Here is a 24,549-nt window from a genome sequence, read left to right on the forward strand (position 1 = left end):
CAGCCTCCGGAGACCAATTCAACACATCAGCACCCTTCTTAGTCAGATCAGTCAATGGCTTGGCAATACTAGAAAATTTTGCTATAAATTTCCGATAAAAATTAGCAAAACCCAAAAACTTCTGGAGGGCCTTCAAAGAAGTGGGCTGAACCCAATCATAAATGGCCTGTACCTTGGCCGGGTCCATTTCAATAGTTGACGGAGACAAAATAAATCCCAAAAATTAAATCCTCTGTACTCCAAAAAGGCATTTCGATCCTTTGACATACAGGGAATTCTCCCTCAAGATCCGGAACACAGTCCGAATATGTTCCACATGAGAATCCCAATCCCTGGAGAAGATCAAAATATCATCCAGATAGATAATCAAAAATTTATCGACAAAGTCTCGGAAAATATCGTTCATGAAGCACTGGAAGACAGAAGGGGCATTAGTGAGCCCAAAAGGCATCACCAGGTACTCAAAATGTCCATCCGGAGTATTAAACGCCGTCTTCCATTCATCCCCCTGCTTAATGCGGATAAGATTATATGCCCCCCTGAGGTCAAGCTTGGAAAACCAGCAAGCACTTCTAACTCTAGAGAATAGATCCGAAATCAGGGGTAACGGATACTGATATTTAATAGGAATTTTATTGAGGGCACGATAATCAATACAAGGCCTTAAAGAACCATCCTTTTTGGCCACAAAAAAAAACCCGGCACCTAAGGGTGAAGAGGATGGTCTAATATGACCCTTCTCCAACGCCTCCTTAATATAGGACCGCATAGCCTCGTACTCGGGTACAGATAAATTGAAGAGCCGACCCTTGGGAAATTTACACCCCGGGCTTAGTTCAATTGCACAGTCATAACTCCTATGAGGAGGCAAGGACGCAGACTCATTCTCACTAAATACATCATAAAAGTCCGCCAAATAGTCAGGAACATCATGCGACTGAGGAGAGGTGGAAAAAAACGGAGCCTCACTAAAGGCACACCGACAACCCCAACTCACCACAGACACAGATTTCCAATCCAAAACTGGATTATGAATTTGCAACCAGGGAAACCCCAGAACAACGGCATCATGCAGACCATGCAACACCAAAAATCTGCAATATTCTTGATGGTCTGGGGCGACCCGCATGACCACCTGGGTCCAAAACTGAGGTTTATTTTTAGCCAAAGGAGTAGCATCAATCCCCCTCAAAGGGATAGGCGTCTGCAGAGGTGTCATCGGAAATCCACAACGTTTAGCAAAATCCAAGTCCATTAGGTTTAGCGCTGATCCCGAATCCACAAAAGCCTTGGCGGAAAATGTGGACAGGGAGCAGATCAGAGTAATTGCCAGAACAAACTTAGGTTGAACACCACCAACAGAAAACGTGTGTGCAAAGCGTTTCTCTCATTTAGGACAAACAGAAATAATATGCGAGGCATCTCCACAGAAAAAACACGGCTTATTACGCCTTCTGAACTCCTGACGTTGTGCCTTAGACAAAACTCTATCACATTGCATAGGTTCAGACATCTGTTTAACTGGTGGCAGCACCTCTCGTGCAATCCTGCGTTCACGTAAACACCGATCAACCTGAATGGCTAATGACATAGAATCGTCCAGACCAGAGGGAACAGGAAATCCCACCATAGTATCTTTTACGACTTCTGACAAACCCTTCCGAAAGAGAGCAGCCAAGGCATTATCATTCCAGGTAGTAAGGACCGCCCACTTTCGGAACTTTTGACAGTACAACTCTGCAGAATCTCGATCCTGGTTCAATGCCAACAGGGTCTTTTCAGCCTGGTCAATAGCATTAGGTTCGTCATACAACAACTCCAAAGCTTGAAAGAATACGTTCACATTAGTCAGAATAGGATCATCTGGTTTCAAAGAAAACGCCCAATCCTGGGGATCGCCACGCAGCAAAGAGATGACAATTTTAACCTGCTGCGCAGAGCTCCCTGACGAATTAAGCTTCAAGGCAAAAAATAATTTACAATAATTTACAATTATTTTTGAAACTCAAAAATTTAGATCGATTCCCAAAAAATACATCAGGTGTAGGGATCTTTGGTTCAACAGCATGCGAACGAGCAAGGTAGGCGGAAATTCCCCGCACTTCCGCAGCGAGCTTCTCCACACGATCAGACAATTGCTTTATCTCCATTGAGAGAAAAAAAATTCCCCCTACGGCCTCAGAGATATAGAGGAAAGAATATACACACACTTTTTTTTTTTTTTTAAACACAATTCTTTCCTGTTATTGAGTACCCTAGGATCTGCGGTATGGCGGGTGATTCTGTTGTCCACCCCATTTTGGTTTCACTGTCCGTACACTCTCCGGTGGCCCACTTAACTACTTGATCAGCTCCCACACTCTGACCCTGGCGTGCCCCTCTGCACGTGCAGGACTCTACCTTGAACCCTGATCCTGGCGTGTCCTCTGCACGCGCAGGACTCTGCCTTGAACCCTGACCCTGGTGTGTCTCTCTACATGCGCAGGTCTCTGCCTTGTACCCGGACCCTGGCATGCCCCTCTGCACGCACAGGAATCTGCCTTGAACTATGACCCTGGTGTGCTCTCGGCACGCGCAGGACTCTGTCTTGTCCCTTGTGCCTTGGTGTGTCTCTACACATGCATCCTGTCTTGTATGTTGAACTTTGATCCCTGGTGTGTCCCCTACACATGCACCGTACTTTGCACGTTGAACCTGGCGTGTCCCTACACACGCACCTTGCCTTGCACCTTGCCCTGGACCCTTGTGTGCCCCTAGCACGCACCCTGCCTGGAATCTTGCCTTGGACCTCGGCGTGTTCCCTAACACGCACCATGTCTGGAAATCTGTCGTGCCTTCTTGCATGTACCCTGGTTTGCCTGCTGGATTCCCGGAACCTGCCATCACTGCCAGAGATCATAAGCATGAAGTCTACAGCCTGACACCCTGATCTGTTATGATTGAGTCACCGTAGGAGGCAAAAACAGAAATGCTAGCTAAGTCCAGAAAACCAGAGAGGTTGGCAGCTATCGGATTGCAGACCCCTGATCCTATCCACAACAACCAACAGTAGCCGTGGGGGGTTCCTACGATGCCCTAGACCCCTCGATCACAGCCGGAGAATTAAATAGGCCTAAAGAAAGAAAGGGGAAATCTAAACTGCCCCAGAGCAGACCCCAAAGCAATAGGCAGCCCCCAACATAATGACGGAGAAGCAAGATGAAAACACTAACACAGACAGAAAGATAGACTGAGCAAAGACAGGGCCCAAGTTAACTAGATAGGAAAGGACAGGAAGGCTGCTGTCTGCAATCCGTGAAAAACCCTAAGAAAATAAGAGCCAACAGACTGACAGTGAAAAAGGCCCTGAAGACGCTAGGCTTCAAAAAGCTATGTCAGTACTCAGGAATATTCTGAAGACAGAGCAACCGGCAAAAGGAGATTCAGCTCACCCCAGCAGGGAATGGCAGAATCCAGAAAAGCAAGGAAAACAAAAACAAAACACAAATGCTAACAGGCAAAGCAGAAAACTTAGCTTTAGAGGAGCAGGAATCAGACTGGTGTCCTAGAAGTCCAAAGAGAAATCACCCGCAGGGCAGAAGGGCGTCGGCAGCCTTATATCCAGTCCGTGACTCCACTCAGCCAGTCATCCTCATTAGGCTCAGGTGCCTGATAATCAGGCTCATTACCTTCCTTTACCAGAATAGAGAGTTCACCAGACCTCAGTGACGAAGGGGAAAATGAACTCACAACACTGATCCCTGCCAGCTGTCTGGAGTCCGATGCCATCGTGTCCTTGCCGGTAACCAGGCTTGCCTTCTAGCACATACTATTCCATGGACCTTGGCGTGCCACGCATGCACCTTGTTGTGTTTGCTTGTTGTCACGTTTTGCACTGAATGTTATCCTGAACTTGTCTTAATGAAGATACCTTGAACTTACGTCTTGTCTTGTTTCCTGCACGTCCTTGTCGTCAGACACTCGTACCTAGTGTCTACCTGAGCCGGTCGTCTGGTGCCAGCAGTCGTGGTGGCTCACCCCCTTGGTCTTACCCCTGACACTCCCTGTATAGGGGGTGGTTCTTCACAAGGTCAGCTCGCCCTAGGTGGGTGGGTGCCATGACCCAGAGGGTCCACTCTAAAGAAAAAGTCAACTCAGCGTAAGCTGACTTCGTCACAGCATGAGCTGTGCATGCGGATTAGAGCGTCAAAAAATACATCACTGTAAATAGAAATCCCATGAGACACACCCATTTTTGTCTCATTTCATATTGAACGCATGCGCATAAACAACGCAAACACATGCAAAAACGCATACAAAAGCATGCATGCAGCGTTTTTTTCCATCATGTGTCAGATGATGTGCATAAACTCTGCATAAACATGTGTTTTGCATGCGTTTTGGCATGCGTATGCGGATGATATACTGCGGACTCAAACACTAATGTGAACCTAGCCTTATACAGTGATCACTGGTGACATTACACAGAGGAGCACTGCATATAGTGTATAGTGTAAAGGTAATACAGTGATCACTGGTGACTTTGTACACTGGACTGCAATATATAGTATACAGTGCATAATGTCAGTGTACAGGTAACACAATGACTCACCAGTGACGTCTCTAGGTGAAGTCCTTCATCTTTGCTTTTCATCTTCATCCAGCACAGACCACCATCACTTCTTCCAGCCAGGGCTCGTCTCTGCAAGAAATAACAGAGGTATCTAGAACACCGATTGCAGAACACATGTCAGGAACACTGCACTGCGCTTTCTCACTGAGCCAGTGCGTGTGTCCTGAGTACAAAAACAGTGCTCAAAGATACCTGTGGAGCAGGGCAGCAGCGGTGACGATACGTGCTTCAGACTATCAGGACCTGAAGCATGTGACTGCTGGGGGTGTGACCTAAGCACCATAGAGCTAGGAGCTGCAGGGAAACTCCTAGAAAGGTAACTACGGGACAAGATACCAAGAGGCATAGACAGGGACATAAACCAGATCAAGCCGGGGGTCAAAGCATGAGATAGCAGGAGAGTACCAAAGAGTTAGACAGAGCAGATAGTCAGGACATAGCAATAGATCAGAAAACCAGAACAGGCAATAGATGGTACAATAGGGGCAAATAGTAATGGAGTAGCGATAGCCAAGCCAGGAGGTTAAAACCGGAGAAGACAATAATACCAAAACGTGAGACAGAGAACAGTGTGAGGGGATAGACCGGGTCATACACGGGAATCAAACAAGCAATGCAGTATACAAGCACACCAGGGGTCAGACACACAGCCAAAATAACAGTATAGCTGACAAGGAATCCTAGTCTGGAGTGAGTATAAATACCCTTCCCAGTTCCAAAGGGAGGCCAGCAAAATTAACCCTGAGAAACCAGGACATTAACCATGTCCTAACCATGACAGTACCCCCCTCTTAATGGGGGGCCACTGGACCCGCAGGTTTCTCAGGGTATCTGGCATGAAAAGCCCGCACTAGTCGATCAGCGTGCACCGAAATGGCTGGAACCCATGACCGATCCTCAACGGAATATCCCTTCCAATGAATAAGGTACTGAAGTCTCCGGCGCACCCACCGTGAATCAATGATGCACCCTACCTCATACCCCAGTTGACCCTCTACCAATACTGGTGGAGCCACAGATGAGGGATCTTCTCTAACTGTCTCCACAGGCTTTAATAGGGACCTGTGGAAGACGTTAGATATTTTGAAGGAGGTGTGCAACTGTAATCTGTATGCCACCGGGTTGATCACCTCTACAATCTTGTATGGGCCAATAAATTTGGGGCCCAACTTCATAGAGGGTATCTTATGTTTGATGTTACGGGTGGACAACCAGACTTTTTCCCCCACAGTTAACGCAGGACCCAACCCCCTCCTCCTGTCTGCAAAATGTTTGTACCTCTTCTGGGCTTTGGAGATGCTCCCCTGCACCTCCCTACAGAGGGTTTTTAACTGTTGTACCATCCCCTCGGCACCAGGGCAATCCGAATTCATACGGGAAAAATCCCCTAAACTGCGGAACAAACCCATAATTGACCTGAAAGGGAGACTTTCCGGTAGACTCATTAATATGACAGTTAAATGAAAATTCTGCCATGGGTAATACCTCACACCAGTCTTCCTGTCTGGAGGAGGCCAGGCACCACAGAATCTGCTCCAACGACTGGTTGGTGCGTTCAGTCTGTCCGTTGGATTCCGGGTGATAGGCAGAGGAGAATGACAACGTGACCCCCAACTTCATACAAAACGCTCTCCAAAACCTGGCCACAAATTGCACACCCCTGTACGACCCCACGTTCACAGGCACTCCATGCAACCGAACAATGTGCTGTATAAACAAGCGGGCCAAGGTTTCAGGGGATGGTAACGCAGGTAATGGCACAAAGTGGGCTTGCTTAGAAAATCTATCAACCACTACCCATACCACTGAGTTGCCCTTGGAAGATGGAAGATTAATGATAAAGTCCATGGACAGGTGTGTCCATGGTTTATCCGGAATTGGCAAAGGCACCAATTCCCCGGCCGGCCGGACCTGAGAGCTTTTAGAGCGAGCGCACACCCCACTAGTATTTAAAAACCTTTTTATATCAGTACCCATAGAGGGCCACCAAAAGCCCCTAGCTACTGCCCCCCCGGGTAGCTGCAATACCAGGGTGTGCACTTAACACAGAATCATGAAATTCTTGAAGGAGTGTGAGACGGAATTGTTCGGGTACAAACAATTTACCTGGGGGTTTATTCCTGGGAGCTTGTGCTTGTGCTTCCAGAATCTCTCTCTGTAACTCAGAGGAGATTTCGGCTACAACCACTCCCGGTTGAAGAATGGAGGAAGGAGGTTCTGGAGGGGACACAGAATCAAAACTTCCGGATAAGGCATCCGCCTTTACATTTTAAGACCCTGGTCGGAACATGATGGTAAAATGAAATCGAGAAAAAAAAAGTGCCCACCGAGCCTGTCTGGGGGTCAGTCTCTTAGCAGACTCGATATAGGCCAGGTTTTTATGATCAGTGATGACCGTAATGGGATGAGCGGCCCCCTCCAAAAAATGCCTCCATTCTTCGAAGGCCAATTTAACCGCTAACAATTCCCTGTTACCGACATCATAGTTTCTCTCGGGCGAAGAGAACTTCTTAGAGAAAAAGGCACAGGGTTTGAGGTTAGTCAGGGTAGAGGGGTCCTGTGACAATACTGCCCCCACCCCCACCTCCGAAGCGTCGACCTCGACGATAAAAGGTCTTGACGAATTGGGTTGTACCAACACAGGAGCTGTGGTAAAACGCGTCTTTAATGTAAAGAAGGAATCTTTTGCGGCCACGGACCAATTTTTTACATCTGCCCCTTTAAGAGTGAGGTCCATCAAGGGTTTCCCCACCTGTGAGAACCCTCTAATGAACTTCCTATAATAGTTAACAAAGCCCAGAAATCGCTGCAACCCCTTCAGGTCATGAGGCTGCACCCAATCGGTAATTGCCTGAACCTTCCCTGGATCCATGCGGAATACCTCCCCGGATACAATTACACCCAGAAAAGATAGTTCTTGCATAAATAATGAGCACTTCTCCAGCTTAGCATACAAATGGTTCTCCCGGAGTCTCATAAGAACCGTACGTAGATGGTGTAAGTGTGACTGACTGTCCTCAGAGTATATCAAGATGTCATCCAGGTAAATGACTACATAACGCCCAATCAAGTCAGAAAAAACAACATTAATGAAATTCTGAAAAACAGCTGGAGCGTTAGTGAGGCCGACGGGCATAACCAGGCTTTCAAACAGCCCCTCAGTTGTCAGGAACGCTGTTTTCCATTCGTCCCCCTCCCGGATCCTTATAAGGTTATAAGCCCCTCGTAGATCATGCTTAGAAAACCATTTGGCCCCCGTGAGTTGGTTGCATAGATTAGGAATCAACGGGCGAGGGTACGTGTTCTTAACAGTAATTTTGTTCAGTTCCCGAAAGCCGAGACACGGTCGCAACCCACCATCTTTTTTCTTTACAAAGAAAAACCCCGTTGCCACGGGTGAGACCGAGGGCCAAATATGCCCCTTGCGAATGCTCTCTTTAATGTACTCTTTCATAGCTTGGCTCTCAGGCCCGGACAAATTAAACAAACGAGCCTTGGGTAATTTGGCTCCAAGTATTAAATCGATAGCACAATCATATGGTCTATGTGGTGGGAGCGCCTCAGCCTCGCTTTTGGAAAACACGTCTTCAAAGTCTCTCAGGTACTCCGGAATACCCTCCAGACCGACAGACGACACAGATACAGATTTGATCAGATTGGCCAAAGGAACCGGGTCACCACACAAACCATTATCATTACATCCCTATCGGATGATCTCCCCCTTCACCCAATCAATGAGAGGATTGTGGCGTTGCAGCCAGGGCATCCCCAATACCCGTCCTGCAGGCAGATTATTTATAATGAAACAACTTAACTTTTCTACATTAGTGGAACCCACTTTCATAGAAAAAATTTCAGACATAAAGCAAATTCCATCCCGAGTAAGAGGGGATGAATCCAAAGCCACAATTTTAACAGGGCCTTTTAACCTGACTGTCCCTATCTTATTAAGAGTCACAACTTGGGAATCAATCAGATTAATGGAGGAACCACAGTCAACAAAGGCGGTGTCACGTTTCCGCCAGACTTAGGGCCTGCTGTTCCGGTCGCGGCCACTAGGAGGCGCCGGACCGCCACTTTATCGTCAGACTCAGGGATGGCTGTTCCTGCCTCGGCCACTGGAAGGGGCTGTGGTTCTGTCACGTCAGGCTCAGAGCCTACTGTCCCGGCTTTAGCCTCTAGGAGGCGCCGGTCTGTCATGTCGCCGTTAAATTCTGGGTCTGCTGCTCCTGTCGCGGTCACTAGGAGGCGCCATGGCTCGCCCGGGAGTTATGGTGCTGACAGAGTAAGGGCACCTGCGCAGGCATCTGGTGGACGCAGGCTCCACCCCTCTGTCAGTCATCAAGAGGTTACTGCATCTCCATCTGGCCTGGTCCTGGGGGCGGTACTGATGACATCATCAGTCCAGGAACCTATGAGGGGTGACCTGATCCCTGAAATACCTTGGGACTGGTCTTGCAAGCCGCCGGATATATTCTTGGTTCCCCTGTGTGTTGCTGTGTGAATTACTTTCTGACTGACTGACTTTGGCCTGGACTTCTGACTCTCCTTCTGCCTAACGATTCTGTACCTCTGCGACTCTCCTGGTTTATGACTTTCGGCCTGAATCTGACTCTGCTTCTGCCTAACGATTCTGTACCTCTGCTACTCTCCTGGTTTATGACTCTCGGCCTGAATCTGACTCTGCTTCTGTCTACCGTTTTTGTACCATTGCTGCCCGACTGGTTTAGACCCGCATATCTCCACGTTTGTGTCCTGTATTGGAACACCTTTCTGACGACCGTCCTGCTCTGGTCACTGCTCCTACTCAGACAGCGCCTCCTGGGCTCTGCTATAAATCCAGATCCCTGTATAGGGGTAAAGGGTATCAGTGTTTCTCGGGGTGTTGCCTGGCTGCAGCCCAGACCCGCAGGCGGACGTCACATTATATCCGGCCATATAAAAAAAAACTGCTTCTTGTGTATACAGTGGGGCAAAAAAGTATTTAGTCAGTCAGCAATAGTGCAAGTTCCACCACTTAAAAAGATGAGAGGCGTCTGTAATTTACATCATAGGTAGACCTCAACTATGGGAGACAAACTGAGAAAAAAAAATCCAGAAAATCACATTGTCTGTTTTTTTTTCGTTTTATTTGCATATTATGGTGGAAAATAAGTATTTGGTCAGAAACAAGCAATCAAGATTTCTGGCTCTCACAGACCTGTAACTTCTTCTTTAAGAGTCTCCTCTTTCCTCCACTCATTACCTGTAGTAATGGCACCTGTTTAAACTTGTTATCAGTATAAAAAGACACCTGTGCACACCCTCAAACAGTCTGACTCCAAACTCCACTATGGTGAAGACCAAAGAGCTGTCAAAGGACACCAGAAACAAAATTGTAGCCCTGCACCAGGCTGGGAAGACTGAATCTGCAATAGCCAACCAGCTTGGAGTGAAGAAATCAACTGTGGGAGCAATAATTAGAAAATGGAAGACATACAAGACCACTGATAATCTCCCTCGATCTGGTGCTCCACGCAAAATCCCACCCTGTGGGGTCAGAATGATCACAAGAACGGTGAGCAAAAATCCCAGAACCACGCGGGGGGACCTAGTGAATGAACTGCAGAGAGCTGGGACCAATGTAACAAGGCCTACCATAAGTAACACACTACACCACCATGGACTCAGATCCTGCAGTGCCAGACGTGTCCCACTGCTTAAGCCTGTACATGTCCGGGCCCGTCTGAAGTTTGCTAGAGAGCATTTGGATGATCCAGAGGAGTTTTGGGAGAATGTCCTATGGTCTGATGAAACCAAACTGGAACTGTTTGGTAGAAACACAACTTGTCGTGTTTGGAGGAAAAAGAATACTGAGTTGCATCCATCAAACACCATACCTACTGTAAAGCATGGTGGTGGAAACATCATGCTTTGGGGCTGTTTCTCTGCAAAGGGGCCAGGACGACTGATCCGGGTACATGAAAGAATGAATGGGGCCATGTATCGTGAGATTTTGAGTGCAAACCTCCTTCCATCAGCAAGGGCATTGATGATGAAACGTGGCTGGGTCTTTCAACATGACAATGATCCAAAGCACACCGCCAGGGCAACGAAGGAGTGGCTTCGTAAGAAGCATTTCAAGGTCCTGGAGTGGCCTAGCCAGTCTCCAGATCTCAACCCTATAGAAAACCTTTGGAGGGAGTTGAAAGTCCGTGTTGCCAAGCGAAAAGCCAAAAACATCACTGCTCTAGAGGAGATCTGCATGGAGGAATGGGCCAACATACCAACAACAGTGTGTGGCAACCTTGTGAAGACTTACAGAAAACGTTTGACCTCTGTCATTGCCAACAAAGGATATATCACAAAGTATTGAGATGAAATTTTGTTTCTGACCAAATACTTATTTTCCACCATAATATGCAAATAAAATGAAAAAAAAACAGACAATGTGATTTTCTGGATTTTTTTTCCTCAGTTTGTCTCCCATAGTTGAGGTCTACCTATGATGTAAATTACAGACGCCTCTCATCTTTTTAAGTGGTGGAACTTGCACTATTGCTGACTGCCTAAATACTTTTTTGCCCCACTGTATATCCAGCATATACAAAAGCAGTCTCCCTGAACTTTTTTTTTCTCTCCCTTCTTCTGACTGAGCTGATTTCTGGCCTAAACACCTGTTTCAGTGCACAGCCTGAAGGAGCACTTTCATCTTCCTGCACCAGTATGCTGCAATCTGGAGCCTTCAGAGAAAGAGCTGAGCGTCAGAGATCCATACTACTGAGACATCGGCCTCTGGGCAACTCTGGCTATGGTTGCCCAGGGGCACAGGTATTGCCCGCAGATGCGGCTAAAGTTTTATTGCCTATTGCCCTTTCTTTTGGTCAGAAATCTCAGTGTGTGAACGCATATGTGGATTGTGGATCTGAAGGGAATTTTATGGATTCTTTGGTTGCTAAAAGTCTCGGTGTACCCCTATTAAGACTTAATGCCCCTATAAAAACTACGGCTATTAATGGCACATCTATTGTCCAGGAGGGGGTTAAATTTGTTACTGACAAAATCACTATGTCGGTGGGAGCATTGCATACTGAGGTTATGTCATTTTTTGTGATGGATAATTTGTCTGCTGCTGTCATTTTGGGGATGCCATGGCTACGCCAGCATAATCCAGTCATCGACTGGCACCTAGGCGATGTTGTACGCTGGAGTTCACACTGTCACGAAAACTGCATGTCGCTAACAGTAAACCAAGTTAAAGTTAAACCCCTCCACATACCGTTTGCCTTCAGAGATTTTGAGGATGTCTTTTCTATTGCAAGATCTGAAAAGCTACCCCCTCACAGAAAGTATGATTGCCCTATAGATCTGATTCCAGATGCCCGTCTCCCTAAAGGGAGAATATTTAATCTCTCAGGTCCAGAGCGTCAGGCTATGAACGAGTACATAGCAGATAGCTTAAAAAAGGGGTTTATTAGACCGTCCATTTCACCAGTTGGAGCTGGCTTCTTCTTTGTAGAAAAGAAAGATGGTGGTCTCAGACCCTGCATTGATTACCGGGAATTGAATGCAATCACTATAAAGAACCAGTACCCGCTTCCACTCATCCCTGATCTTTTTAATCAGCTAATGGGAGCCCGTTGGTTTACTAAACTGGACCTCCGGGGGGCATACAATCTAGTCCGCATAAGAGACGGGGTTGAGTGGAAAACAGCCTTTAATACCCCTCTTGGCCACTTTGAGTACCTGGTAATGCCCTTTGGACTCAGTAACGCACCTGCCGTGTTCCAGCACTTTGTAAATGACATTTTCAGGGACATTTGTGGGGTGTATGTCGTCGTGTATTTAGATGACATTTTGATTTATTCTGCTGACCCTGTGACACATGCTCAGCACGTTCGCTCTGTACTGCAGAGACTGCGAGAACGCTCCCTGTTTGCTAAACTGGAGAAATGTGTTTTTTTTGCGGAGGAGGTACAATTTTTTGGATATGTGGTTTCAAGCACAGGCTTCCGTATGGATCCTGCCAAGATCCAACCTATTAAAACTTGGGTGCAACCCAAGTCGCTAAAAGCGCTGCAGCGATTTTTAGGGTTTGCAAATTATTACCAAAAATTCATCAGGGGTTTCTCCGAAATTGCTAAACCACTCACGGATTTGACCCGAAAAGGGGCAGACGTGACCAATTGGAACCCTGAGGCAATTCAGGCTTTTGCTACGTTAAAAGAGTGCTTTGTAGCCAACCCAGTTTTGGTTCAGCCTGCTCTGGACCGCCCGTTTATTGTAGAGGTGGATGCCTCTGAGGTCGGAGTTGGAGCAGTGCTGTCGCAAGGCACTGCATCACTCACTCAGCTTCGCCCATGTGCCTTTTTCTCCCGCAAATTCTCTGCCACTGAGAAGAATTACGATATAGGTAATCGGGAGTTATTGGCGATCAAATGGGCCTTCGAGGAATGGCGCCACTTCCTCGAAGGCGCCAAACATAAGATCACTGTGATTACAGATCACAAGAATCTGACTTACCTGGAGTCAGCTAAAAGATTAAATCCTAGACAAGCGAGGTGGGCCTTGTTCTTCTCTAGGTTTGATTTCTTAATAACCTTTCGTCCTGGTACCAAAAATGTGAGGGCTGATGCTCTCTCTCGAAGTTTCTGCCCCTCACAGGCTGAGGACTCAGAGCCAGTTCCAATACTGGCCAATGGTATTGTTGTGTCGGCTGTGTCTCTGGACCTTCTGGAGGAGATCCGTAGGTCCCCAGAACCAGCCCCTGACTCGACGCCCCCCAGAAATTGTTTGTTCCAGCGCCGTTTCGCCTACAAGTTCTGAAGGAGTCGCACGACTCCGTCCTGGCAGGCCATCCTGGGGTCAATAATACCGCCAGACTTGTGACTAGGAGTTTTTGGTGGCCAACGGTAGTTAAGGACTGCAAGGATTATGTATTAGCTTGTGAAATCTGTGCTCGCGCCAAGTCCCCTCACAATCGGCCTGCCGGCTGGCTCCAGTCCTTGCCCGCTCCAGAGAGTCCATGGACCCACATCTCCATGGACTTCATTACTGATCTACCACCCTCAGAGGGGAAGACATGCATCTGGGTGGTGGTGGACAGGTTCAGTAAGTAATGTCATTTCGTTCCCCTCTATGGATTACCTAATTCAGAAACTCTGAGTAAGTTGTTTATTGTTCATGTAATAAGGCTGCATGGCGCTCCAGAGAATATCGTGTCCGACCGAGGTACCCAGTTTGTTTCCAAATTCTGGAGAGCATTCTGCAAACGTATTGGTATTGAATTATCCTTCTCCTCCGCTTACCACCCTGAGACCAATGGTCAAACGGAGCGTACCAACCAGGCTCTAGAGCAATATCTTCGCTGCTATGTCTCGGAACATCAGTCTGATTGGGTGGAACATCTCCCATTAGCTGAGTTCGCTCTAAATAACCAGTACCAGGAATCTATCAAAACCACCCCGTTCTTCTGCAATCATGGTTTGCACCCACGTTTTGGTTCATTTTCGGCTAAGATGTCGGAGCTTCCGGGAGTAGAGAATTCCATACGTCACTTAAGGACAGTCTGGTCGGAGGTGAACACAAACTTGAAAGGGTCCCATGTCAGGCAGGCTTCGGCCGCAAATAAACGGAGGTCCACAGGGCCGCACCTAGGAGTTGGGGACAAAGTTTGGCTGTCTACCAGAAACATTAAGCTTAAGGTGCCATCTGCCAAACTGGGGCCCAGGTTTATTGGTCCCTACGAGATATTAGAAGTAATTAACCCGGTAGCCTTTCGTTTAAGGCTTCCTCAGTCTTTTAAAATTCCTAATGTTTTCCACAAATCCCTTCTCAAGGTGTACCGCTCCCCAATTCATCCCGTCCAGTCCCCTCCTCCTCCAGTTTTGGTCAAGGGTGCCTTGGAGTACGAAGTCCAGGGCATCCTTGATTCCCGTTTAGTGAGAAAGTCTGTGCAATATTTAGTTCATTGGAAAGGCTATGGCCCAGAGGAGAGGTCCTGGGTCCCCGCTAGTGACATTCATGCCAAGGGGTTGATTAGAAGGTTTCACCTCCTTCACCCTGATAAACCGGGTTTTGAGGGTCCAGAGGCCCCTCTTGGAGGGGGGGGTACTGTCACGTTTCCGCCAGACTTAGGGCCTGCTGTTCCGGTCGCGGCCACTAGGAGGCGCCGGACCGCCACTTTATCGTCAGACTCAGGGACGGCTGTTCCTGCCTCGGCCACTGGAAGGGGCCGTGGTTCTGTCACGTCAGGCTCAGAGCCTACTGTCCCGGCTTTAGCCTCTAGGAGGCGCCGGTCTGTCACGTCGCCGTTAAATTCTGGGTCTGCTGCTCCTGTCGCGGTCACTAGGAGGCGCCATGGCTCGCCCGGGAGTTATGGTGCTGACAGAGTAAGGGCACCTGCGCAGGCATCTGGTGGACGCAGGCTCCACCCCTCTGTCAGTCATCAAGAGGTTACTGCATCTCCATCTGGCCTGGTCCTGGGGGCGGTACTGATGACATCATCAGTCCAGGAACCTATGAGGGGTGATCTGATCCCTGAAATACCTTGGGACTGGTCTTGCAAGCCGCCGGATATATTCTTGGTTCCCCTGTGTGTTGCTGTGTGAATTACTTTCTGACTGACTGACTTTGGCCTGGACTTCTGACTCTCCTGCCTAACGAATCTGTACCTCTGCGACTCTCCTGGTTTATGACTTTCGGCCTGAATCTGACTCTGCTTCTGCCTAACGATTCTGTACCTCTGCTACTCTCCTGGTTTATGACTCTCGGCCTGAATCTGACTCTGCTTCTGTCTACCGTTTTTGTACCATTGCTGCCCGACTGGTTTAGACCCGCATATCTCCACGTTTGTGTCCTGTATTGGAACACCTTTCTGACGACCGTCCTGCTCTGGTCACTGCTCCTACTCAGACAGCGCCTCCTGGGCTCTGCTATAAATCCAGATCCCTGTATAGGGGTAAAGGGTATCAGTGTTTCTCGGGGTGTTGCCTGGCTGCAGCCCAGACCCGCAGGCGGACGTCACAGGCGGTGGTCATAACAGGACCGCCAGCAAGTTCCAATTCAACCTGGAGCAGCTTCTTTGTATGTGAAAAAAAATATACCTGGGAGTCTGGACAACCTCCTCGATTGTTGCCCAGACTCAGTCGTTTCTCTGATGGTTTCTCTGAAGAAGGGTAGGAGGGGTATTTCTTTTTCCAATGTCCAGAGGCTCCACAGTAAAAGCATAGTAGGTTGTCTCTACGTTGCCTTCTCTCTTTCTCCTTAAACAAGACTGACCCAACCTCCATGGGCTCAGATACAGGTGCAGTGTCACACAATTTGGGGTACAAGGGAGACTCTTGTTGCATCATTCCTCTAGCATGGAGGGTATCAGGAGGAGGATGTAATGCCACAGCGTCCTGCAGATGGTCAGACAGGCCCCTGCGGAACAACCCCCTCAGGGCGGCATTGTTCCAGGATACTTCGGATGTCCAACGTCTAAACTCTGAGCAGAACCATCCAGCAGAGTGCCTCCCCTGTGTCACACTCATCACCATATCCTCTGCCAGACGCACTCTATCAGGCTCATCATAGATGTGCCCCAGAGCCTCAAAGAACAAGTTCACTGACATCCGTTCAGGAGCAGAGGAAGACAGAGAGAAAGCCCATGCTTGCGGAGCCCCCCGAAGTAGGGAAATAATGACCCCCACCCTCTGGAACTCGTCCCCGGAGGAGCGGGGCCTTAGAGAAAAAAAAAGCTTGCATCCTTCTCTGAAAGAGCTGAACTCCTTTTTATCCCCTGAGAAAGGGTCTGGCAATTTGACCGGAGATTCGGGGGATGCTAATGACACATCTCTACCCCCAGAACTAGGAGCGCCTGCATCGACAGCCTCCTGCACAGTAACCACCAACTGTTGCTGGGTATGGGCCATCGTGCGCTGTTCCACATAGAGTTTATGGAACATTTGGGTCAGGTGCTTGTCCTGATCAGCCGAAGCTTGTATGGGATCCATGAGGATAACACATTTTTTTTCCTTCAGAGGAAAAAAACCTGAAATGGTCAGCTATAATGTCAGGAACACCGCACTGCGCTTGCTCACTAAGCCAGTGCGCGTGTCCTGAGTACAAAAATGGTGATCAAAGATACATGTGGAGCAGGGCAGCAGCGGTAACGATGCATGCTTCAGACTATCAGGACCTGAAGCACGTGACTGCTGGGGGCGTGACCTAAGCTCCACAGAGCTAGGAGCTGCAGGGAAACTCCAACAAAGATAACTATGGGACAAGTTACCAAGGGGCATAGACAGGAACGTAAACCAGATCACGCCGGGGTCAAAGCACGAGATAGCAGGACAGTACCAAAGGGTTAGACAAAGCAGATTGTCAGGACGTAGCAATAGATCAGAAAACCAGAACAATCAATAGACGGTACGATAGGGCAAACGGTAACGGAGTAACGATAGCCAAGCGAGGAGGTCAGAACCGGAGAAGACAATAATACCAAAACGTGAGACAGAGAACAGCGTGAGGGGACAGACCGGGTCATACACGGGAATCAAACAAGCAATGCATTATACAAGCACATCAGGGGTCAGACACACAGCCAAAATAACAGTATAGCTGACAGGGAATCCTAGTCTTGAGTGAGTATAAATACCCTTCCCAGATCCAAAGGGAGGCCAGCAAAATTAACCCTGAGAAACCAGGACATTAACCATGTCCTAACCATGATAACACATTACTTATTTTTTTCCCAAATTTTAAACTACACCATATGAAGAAAAAAAGGTGACAGAGTTGCTCTGCACAGTAACAGGACCGCATCCCCCACTTAAAACAGTTTCCTGAAAAACTAAAATAGATACATCACTGCAGTAATGATATCCCTTAATTAGACCCTATGGTAATAATATCCCCCATCCTGACTCCCGTGTGCCTCATTCCTGGCTCCAGCCATATGTTCTCCCATCCTGTCCCTATGTGATGTCCCCATCTTGCCCCATCTGTCCCATGATCCTGCCCCATCTGTCTCCATCCTGCCCCATATTCCTGCCCCATCTATCTCCATCCTGCCCCCTGTATCTCCAGTCCTGCCCCCTGTGTCTCCAATCCTGCCACGTGTCTCCAATCCTGCCCCCTGTGTCTCCAATCCTGCCCCCGTGTCTCCAATCCTGCTCCCTTGTCTACATCCTGCCCCTTGTCTCCCATCCTGCCCCTTGTCTCTCATCCTGCCCCCGTGTCTCCCATCCTTCCCCCGTGTCTTCCATCCTCCGCCCGTGTCTCCCATCCTCCCCCTGTGTCTCCAATTCTTCCCCGGGCAGGATGGAGACAAGGTCCTTGTGTCTCCATCCTGCCGGTGAAACATACTGAGTCTTGCAGCTTTCAATAAAAATTAAAAAAAACACCTTTCTCCTTACCTGGTCGCTCTCCTGCAGCATTGATCTCTCCAGGCGTATCAGGCACCTACTCACCGGCGAATAACAATGATGTCATACGCCGGCGACGGGCCCACAAGGCAATAGAGTAACTGAACCTGCGTCTCATACCATGCTGGGGGGGCTACATACCATGCTGGGCTGTATTATACCATGCTGGGGGGCTATATACCATGCTGGACTGTATTATACCATGCTGGGGGGGTTATATACCATGCTGGGGAGGCTTTTTACCATGTAGGGCTGTATTATACCATGCTGGGCTGTATTATACCATTCTGCGGGGGCTATATACCTTGCTGGGCTGTATTATACCATGCTGGGCTGTATTATACCATGTGGGGGGGGCTATATACCATGCTGGGCTGTATTATACCATGTGAAGCAAAAAAAGAAGAAATATGCAGCACTCACCAATGTAGCTGAAAAACTGTGAGTCTTTATTTCACATGATTTCCATCAAATGTGTGGACATGCAGGACGTGGAGGAATGCTCCTCCACGTCCTGCATATCCACACATTTGATGGAAATCATGTGAAATAAAGACTCACAGTTTTTCAGCTACATTGGTGAGTGCTGCATATTTCTTCTTTTTTTGCTTCACATTGAAATATTCATGTTTTTTCATGCAAGCACCTCCATTTTTTGACTGAATCATATGCCGCAATACTTCAGATAAAGAGCTCCGTCTGGTAATGTGGTGATTTGTGTGCCCTAGTATGCCGTTCATCTGTTTGCTCTTTGCTGTATTATACCATGCTGGGGGGGCTATATACCATGCTGGGCTGTATTATACCATTCTGGGGGGGGCTATATACCATGCTGGGCTGTATTATATCATGCTGGGCTGTATTATGCCATTCTGGGGGGGCTATATACCATGCTGGGCTGTATTATACCATCTTGGGGGGGCTATATATCATGCTGGGCTGTATTATACCATTCTGGGGGGCTATATACCATGCTGGGCTGTATTATACCATGCTGGGCTGTATTATACAGCCCACCATGGTATACAGCCTGTACACCATGGTGGGCTATATACCATGCTGTGTTGTATACCATGATGGGCAGGGCTGTATACCATTGTGGGCTGGGCTATACACCATGTGGTGCTGGGCTATATACCATGTGGTGCTGGGCAATATACTATGCGGCTGTGTTATATACCATGGGGGTACATTTTACATTATATTCTATATGGGGAGGCTGTGTTATATAATATGGGGGGCTACATTATATTCTATGGGGAGGTGGGCTGTATTATATTCTATTTGGGGCTACACTGAAATTCTATAGAGGGGTTGTATTATATTTATTACTAGCTGAAGAGCCCGGCGCTGCCCGGGCATAGTAACTAACTGTGGTTAGTTATAGAAAATTATAATTATCCTCCATCCCATAGTCCCGTGCCCATATACCCATCATACATATCCTCCATCCCATAGTCGAGTGCCCATGTACCCATCACACATCCTCCATCCCATAGTCGAGTGCCCATATACCCATCACACATCCTTCATCTCATAGTCCCATGCCCATATACCCATATGCCCGGGCATAGTAACTAACTGTGGTTAGTTATAGCAAATTATAATTATCCTCCATCCCATAGTCCCGTGCTCATATACCCATCATACATATCCACGATCCCATAGTCCCGTGCCCATATACCCATCATACATATCCTCCATCCCATAGTCGAGTGCCCATATATCCATCACACATCCTCCATCCGATAGTTCCATGCCCATATACCCATCATACATATTCTCCATCCCATAGTCCCATGCCCATATACCCATCATACATATTCTCCATCCCATAGTCCCATGCCCATATACCCATCATACATATTCTCCATCCCATAGTCCCATGCCCATATACCCATCATACATATTCGCCATCCCATAGTCGAGTGCCCATATACCCATCACACATCCTTCATCTCATAGTCCCATGCCCATATACCCATATGCCCGGGCATAGTAACTAACTGTGGTTAGTTATAGCAAATTATAATTATCCTCCATCCCATAGTCCCGTGCCCATATACCCATCATACATATCCACGATCCCATAGTTCCGTGCCCATATACCCATCATACATATCCTCCATCCCATAGTCGAGTGCCCATATACCCATCACACATCCTCCATCCCATAGTTCCATGCCCATATACCCATCATACATATTCTCCATCCCATAGTCCCATGCCCATATACCCATCATACATATCCTCCATCCCATAGTCGAGTGCCCATATACCCATCACACATCCTCCTTCCCATAGTCCCATGCCCATATACCCATCATACATATTCTCCATCCCATAGTCCAGTGCCCATATACCCGTCATACATATCCTCCATCCCATAGTCCAGTGCCTATATACCCATCACACATCCTCCATCCCATAGTCCTGTGCCCATATACCCATCATACATATCCTCCATCCCATAGTCCAGTGCCCATATACCCATCACACATTCTCCATCCCATAGTCCTGTGCCTATATACCCGTCATACATATCCTCCATCCCATAGTCCAGTGCCCATATACCCATCACATATCCTCCATCCCATAGTCCTGTGCCCATATACCCGTCATACATATCCTCCATCCCATAGTCCAGTGCCCATATACCCATCACACATTTTCCATCCCATAGTCCTGTGCCCATATACCCGTCATACATATCCTCCATCCCATAGTCCAGTGCCCATATACCCATCACACATCCTCCATCCCATAGTCAACCATTATGACATCATAATGAGCGGCGCAGGGCTTGCAACCTATGATGACATCAGCGTCGCCATGGCAACCATTGTGACATCATAATGAGGGGTGGGGCTTGATACGCACACACTGTTTCCCCATTATGCAAATAGGGGCATTATGACATCATAATGCGGGGCGGGGCTTGACACGCACACACTTTTTCCCCCAGTATGTAGATAGGGGCAAAATTGTTTGGTGAATCGGAACGCGCTGGGTTAAAATTTCGCCTCACAACATAGCTTAGGACGCTCTCAGGGTCCAGACGTGTGACTGTGCCAAATTTTGTGGCTGTAGCTGCGACGGTGCGGATGCCTATCCCGGACATACACACACATACTTACACACATACATACATAAACGCATACATACATACACACTTTGAGCTTTATATATTAGATAAGGTCTGCATTATATCCTATGAGGGGGTTGCCATATATTCTATGGAGGGGCTGCATTATACTATATGGGGGAACTGCATTATATTCTTTGGGGGGGTTACATTATGCTCTATACAGATACTATATCCAGCCCTGCATAGCCTCAATATTAGATAACAACAAATAACAAATAACTTTGTTGCACTATGAAGGGCGGGGGGGGGCCTGAAAAATTTCTTGCTCAGGGGCCCACTACAGACTGTGTCCGCCCCTGATTAAATATACAGACAGATGGAGGTTGCATAGGACACCAGTCACACAGATATGTGAGATGCACAGTGTTTGTCTTACAGCCTATTGATGACGCCCATACTATTAGATCTGGCGGGCTGCCCAGCACTACATAAGTGATCCCCACAAGGCAGACGCCTCAGTTCACCCAGCCAACAATAAAGGGTCTGGCTGCATCCTGCATAAAAATTGAAAAATGTACAATGAAAAAAGTCCTTGTGCTAGAGTAACATTTCTGGCAGAGGCACATGGCAAGTATAAACCGCAAAAAAATTAATTCAGAGTTGCATGCATCTCAACGTGGTGGAGCTGGAAGATATTGAATGGGTAAGGCAGATATTAAAAGGATTCAAATTCAAACCTTCCAGGAACTGGACACATTCCATCTCCGTGCCAACCCAAATAAAGACATCTTTCAACAACATGTGTGCCATTGGCACCGTTTCATAGACGACATAGTCTTTATTTGGGTTGGCACGGAGATGGAATGTGTCCAGTTCCTGGAAGGTTTGAATTTGAATCCTTTTAATATCTGCCTTACCCATTCAATATCTTCCAGCTCCACCATGTTCCTGGATCTAAATATTCTTGCGGATGAGTCACGGTTGGTGACAGATCTTTACCGGAAGCCAACGGCCACCAATGCTCTATTGGAATACAGTAGTTTTCACCCTAAACATACTAAGGTGGGTGTGCCAATTGGCCAATTCCTTAGAACAAGAAGGAATTGCACACGTGATGAGGATTTTTACTCGTGATCTTACAGGAAGGTTAAAACATCGTGGGTAACCTAAGAAGGTAATTTCAACAGCGTTTCAGCGGGCACGACAACACGACCAAGCATCCCTTCTTCTTCTACGGGTTCGGGACCAGGACTCTCAACTCCGCTTCATTACTGATTATAATAGCAGTTGGCCCCAGGTAAGGGATATTCTTTCTAGGCATTGGTCTATCCTTACAACGGATGCTCAGACCTTTCTGGTTACCACTATGCAACCCTTGCTAACGGCTAGGAGGGCGCCCAATCTCCGAGATCTTTTAACCAGGAGCCATTTCATGCGCCTAACATGTAAATTGAATAGGGGAATTGCCCTTAAAGGATCTTTTCCATTTGGGGACTGTAGAGTGTGCCCATTTATGATCCCCACACGTGATGCCTTTCTCAATCCCTTGACTCTCCATAGACATCCATTACATTCTTATATTAATTGTAAGAGTAGGGATGTGGTTTATGCGCTTTTCTGCCCTTGCAGGAAGGTGTATGTGGGCCAAACCTCCCAGGAATTGAGGAAGAGAGCCCAGAAACACATCTCTACCATCCATCTGGCGGCAGCTGATTCAAGAAAGGGTAAGACCCTTACACCGGTTGCAACACATTTTCTGGCTATGCATAGGGGCAGAGCGTCTGGGGTCAAGGTAGTGGGCTTGCAGAAGATCGCACAGAACACCAGAGGGGGCAACAGCCGGAAACATTTACTCCAGGCAGAATCCAGATGGATTTTTGAACTACAGTCAGTGTCTCCGACCGGTTTAAATGAAGAGCTTTTATTTACCGTTTTTTGGGGCTAAATGTCTGATACATTCTATTTTTTGTCCTCCTCAGGTTGTCTGCAGTTGATGTTTTTTCTTCCCCCCCCCCCTTTTTGAAGTTTTCATCTCGAAAGTGTCTCAGCAACCTTTTGGATTCTTCCGTTTGGTGATTTTCTCTGTTTTGGAAACTTTTTCCCATTGGATGAATTATATCATCATCATCTTGATTAGAACTTGGCGTTTTGTCTCTACAAGATCAATACTTTATACCACCCCACAGGTGGTCTCTGCTGATTCCACTTAGGTGGAAGTTTCTTGTTGTTGTTTTTTTTATTTTTTTATACATATATATTCCTTTACAGGATTTTTTGTTTTTTCATTTGGCCTATTTGCATATTTGCATATGGTGGGCACTGTTTTCTCGTGCATAACTATATGACCCTCTCATTTTAAATGAGGGTATTTCACATATATATGGCAATCTAGATGTAATTCTCATTTCTTTAATGTGCATATATTTGACCTATGGCTTTTTTTTTTTCTTTATATCTTGGGCTGGAGCTTCATAAAAATACATTGTAGCTATTGTGCCTTGCGTTTTTCTCTCGGTATAGGAAGTTTTGCGTTTTTCTGCATGATTGTAACTCTTTTCATCACATGATCCACAGACAGTGCCAGATCAGGGCTCATACGGGTGTAATAGACGCCTTTTATCTGCGCCTATGGTTCTACAGTATAAAGCGCGCATTTCCTTGCACACAGCAATGTAAGTTGCTGGTTCAGACCTTTCTGACTGCACTGCGCATGCACGAATGAACTAGCTGCGCCTAATTCCACGCGATATGGGATGATCTCGCATTTTTCACGCAAGATTTCGGTGTGAACACCGGCGTCTGGACAAGACATCTGAGGGGCCATGACGGTTGGGTTTTTCACATACCATATGGTGTTTAAAGTATTATCCACATGCTATTTAAATGCTGTGTTTGGGCTAGCAAGCACACTTCCCCTGACTAAGCTGCTCTAAGCAAGCGATTCGCGTGGGGTCGTTCCTCACACCCCTGTTCCATGTCTTCAGCTCTGTCTTAGCTCCATTTTGGCTGGCTATGGGCATTTTTCCCTTGGCTATCCACAGGTTTCACAGGAGTTTGGCTGTCCACCAGCATATCATCCAGCAGCATCGAGCTGGTTTTCAGGGTTTTTGCTTACCATTGGGATTAGTGAGTATGTGACCATGATCTTTTTTATATCCCAGTAGCCTCATTGCTTGTAGGCTCCCATATTGTTGCCCTGGAGAATCCACATATTGGGCTAGTGGACATGATTTATTTTGGAGATTGTACATATTTAAGAAAACTCTGTGCACATGGTGTACTGTGATAGCTTTTCATTACCTGTGGTCTTATTGATACAGGAGGGGCTTTATACCTATTATGGTTATATGTGGCACTTGTATGCAAGGGTGATATTGGGACTTTTTTGTCCTTTTTAATTGTTTTTAAAAAATGTGTGTCCTGTTTTTCCAATAAATCATTTTTCTATGGTTATTATCTGT

The 24,549-nt window shown here is 47.2% G+C and overlaps 1 protein-coding gene across 2 annotated transcripts in view; it reads left to right on the forward strand.

The window, feature by feature from the left end:
* Positions 1-24,461, forward strand: part of LOC141048341 (sialidase-3-like) — a 75,361-nt gene extending 50,900 nt beyond the window's left edge. The window contains exons 3-4 of one of the 2 annotated variants that reach the window (XM_073543823.1): positions 22,231-22,812; positions 23,068-24,461. In XM_073543823.1, the coding sequence (XP_073399924.1) occupies positions 22,231-22,239 (9 nt within the window). In that variant the 3' untranslated portion in view covers positions 22,240-22,812; positions 23,068-24,461. Of the gene's footprint in view, positions 1-22,230; positions 22,912-23,067 lie in introns of those variants that run through there. The other variant, XR_012220031.1, reaches the window with a different exon arrangement.
* The last annotated feature ends 88 nt before the right edge of the window (positions 24,462-24,549 follow it).

This window comes from Dendrobates tinctorius, unplaced genomic scaffold (genome assembly GCF_039654945.1).
Source record: "Dendrobates tinctorius isolate UK_male_01 unplaced genomic scaffold, ASM3965494v1 ptg000134l, whole genome shotgun sequence".
NCBI lineage: Eukaryota > Metazoa > Chordata > Amphibia > Anura > Dendrobatidae > Dendrobates > Dendrobates tinctorius.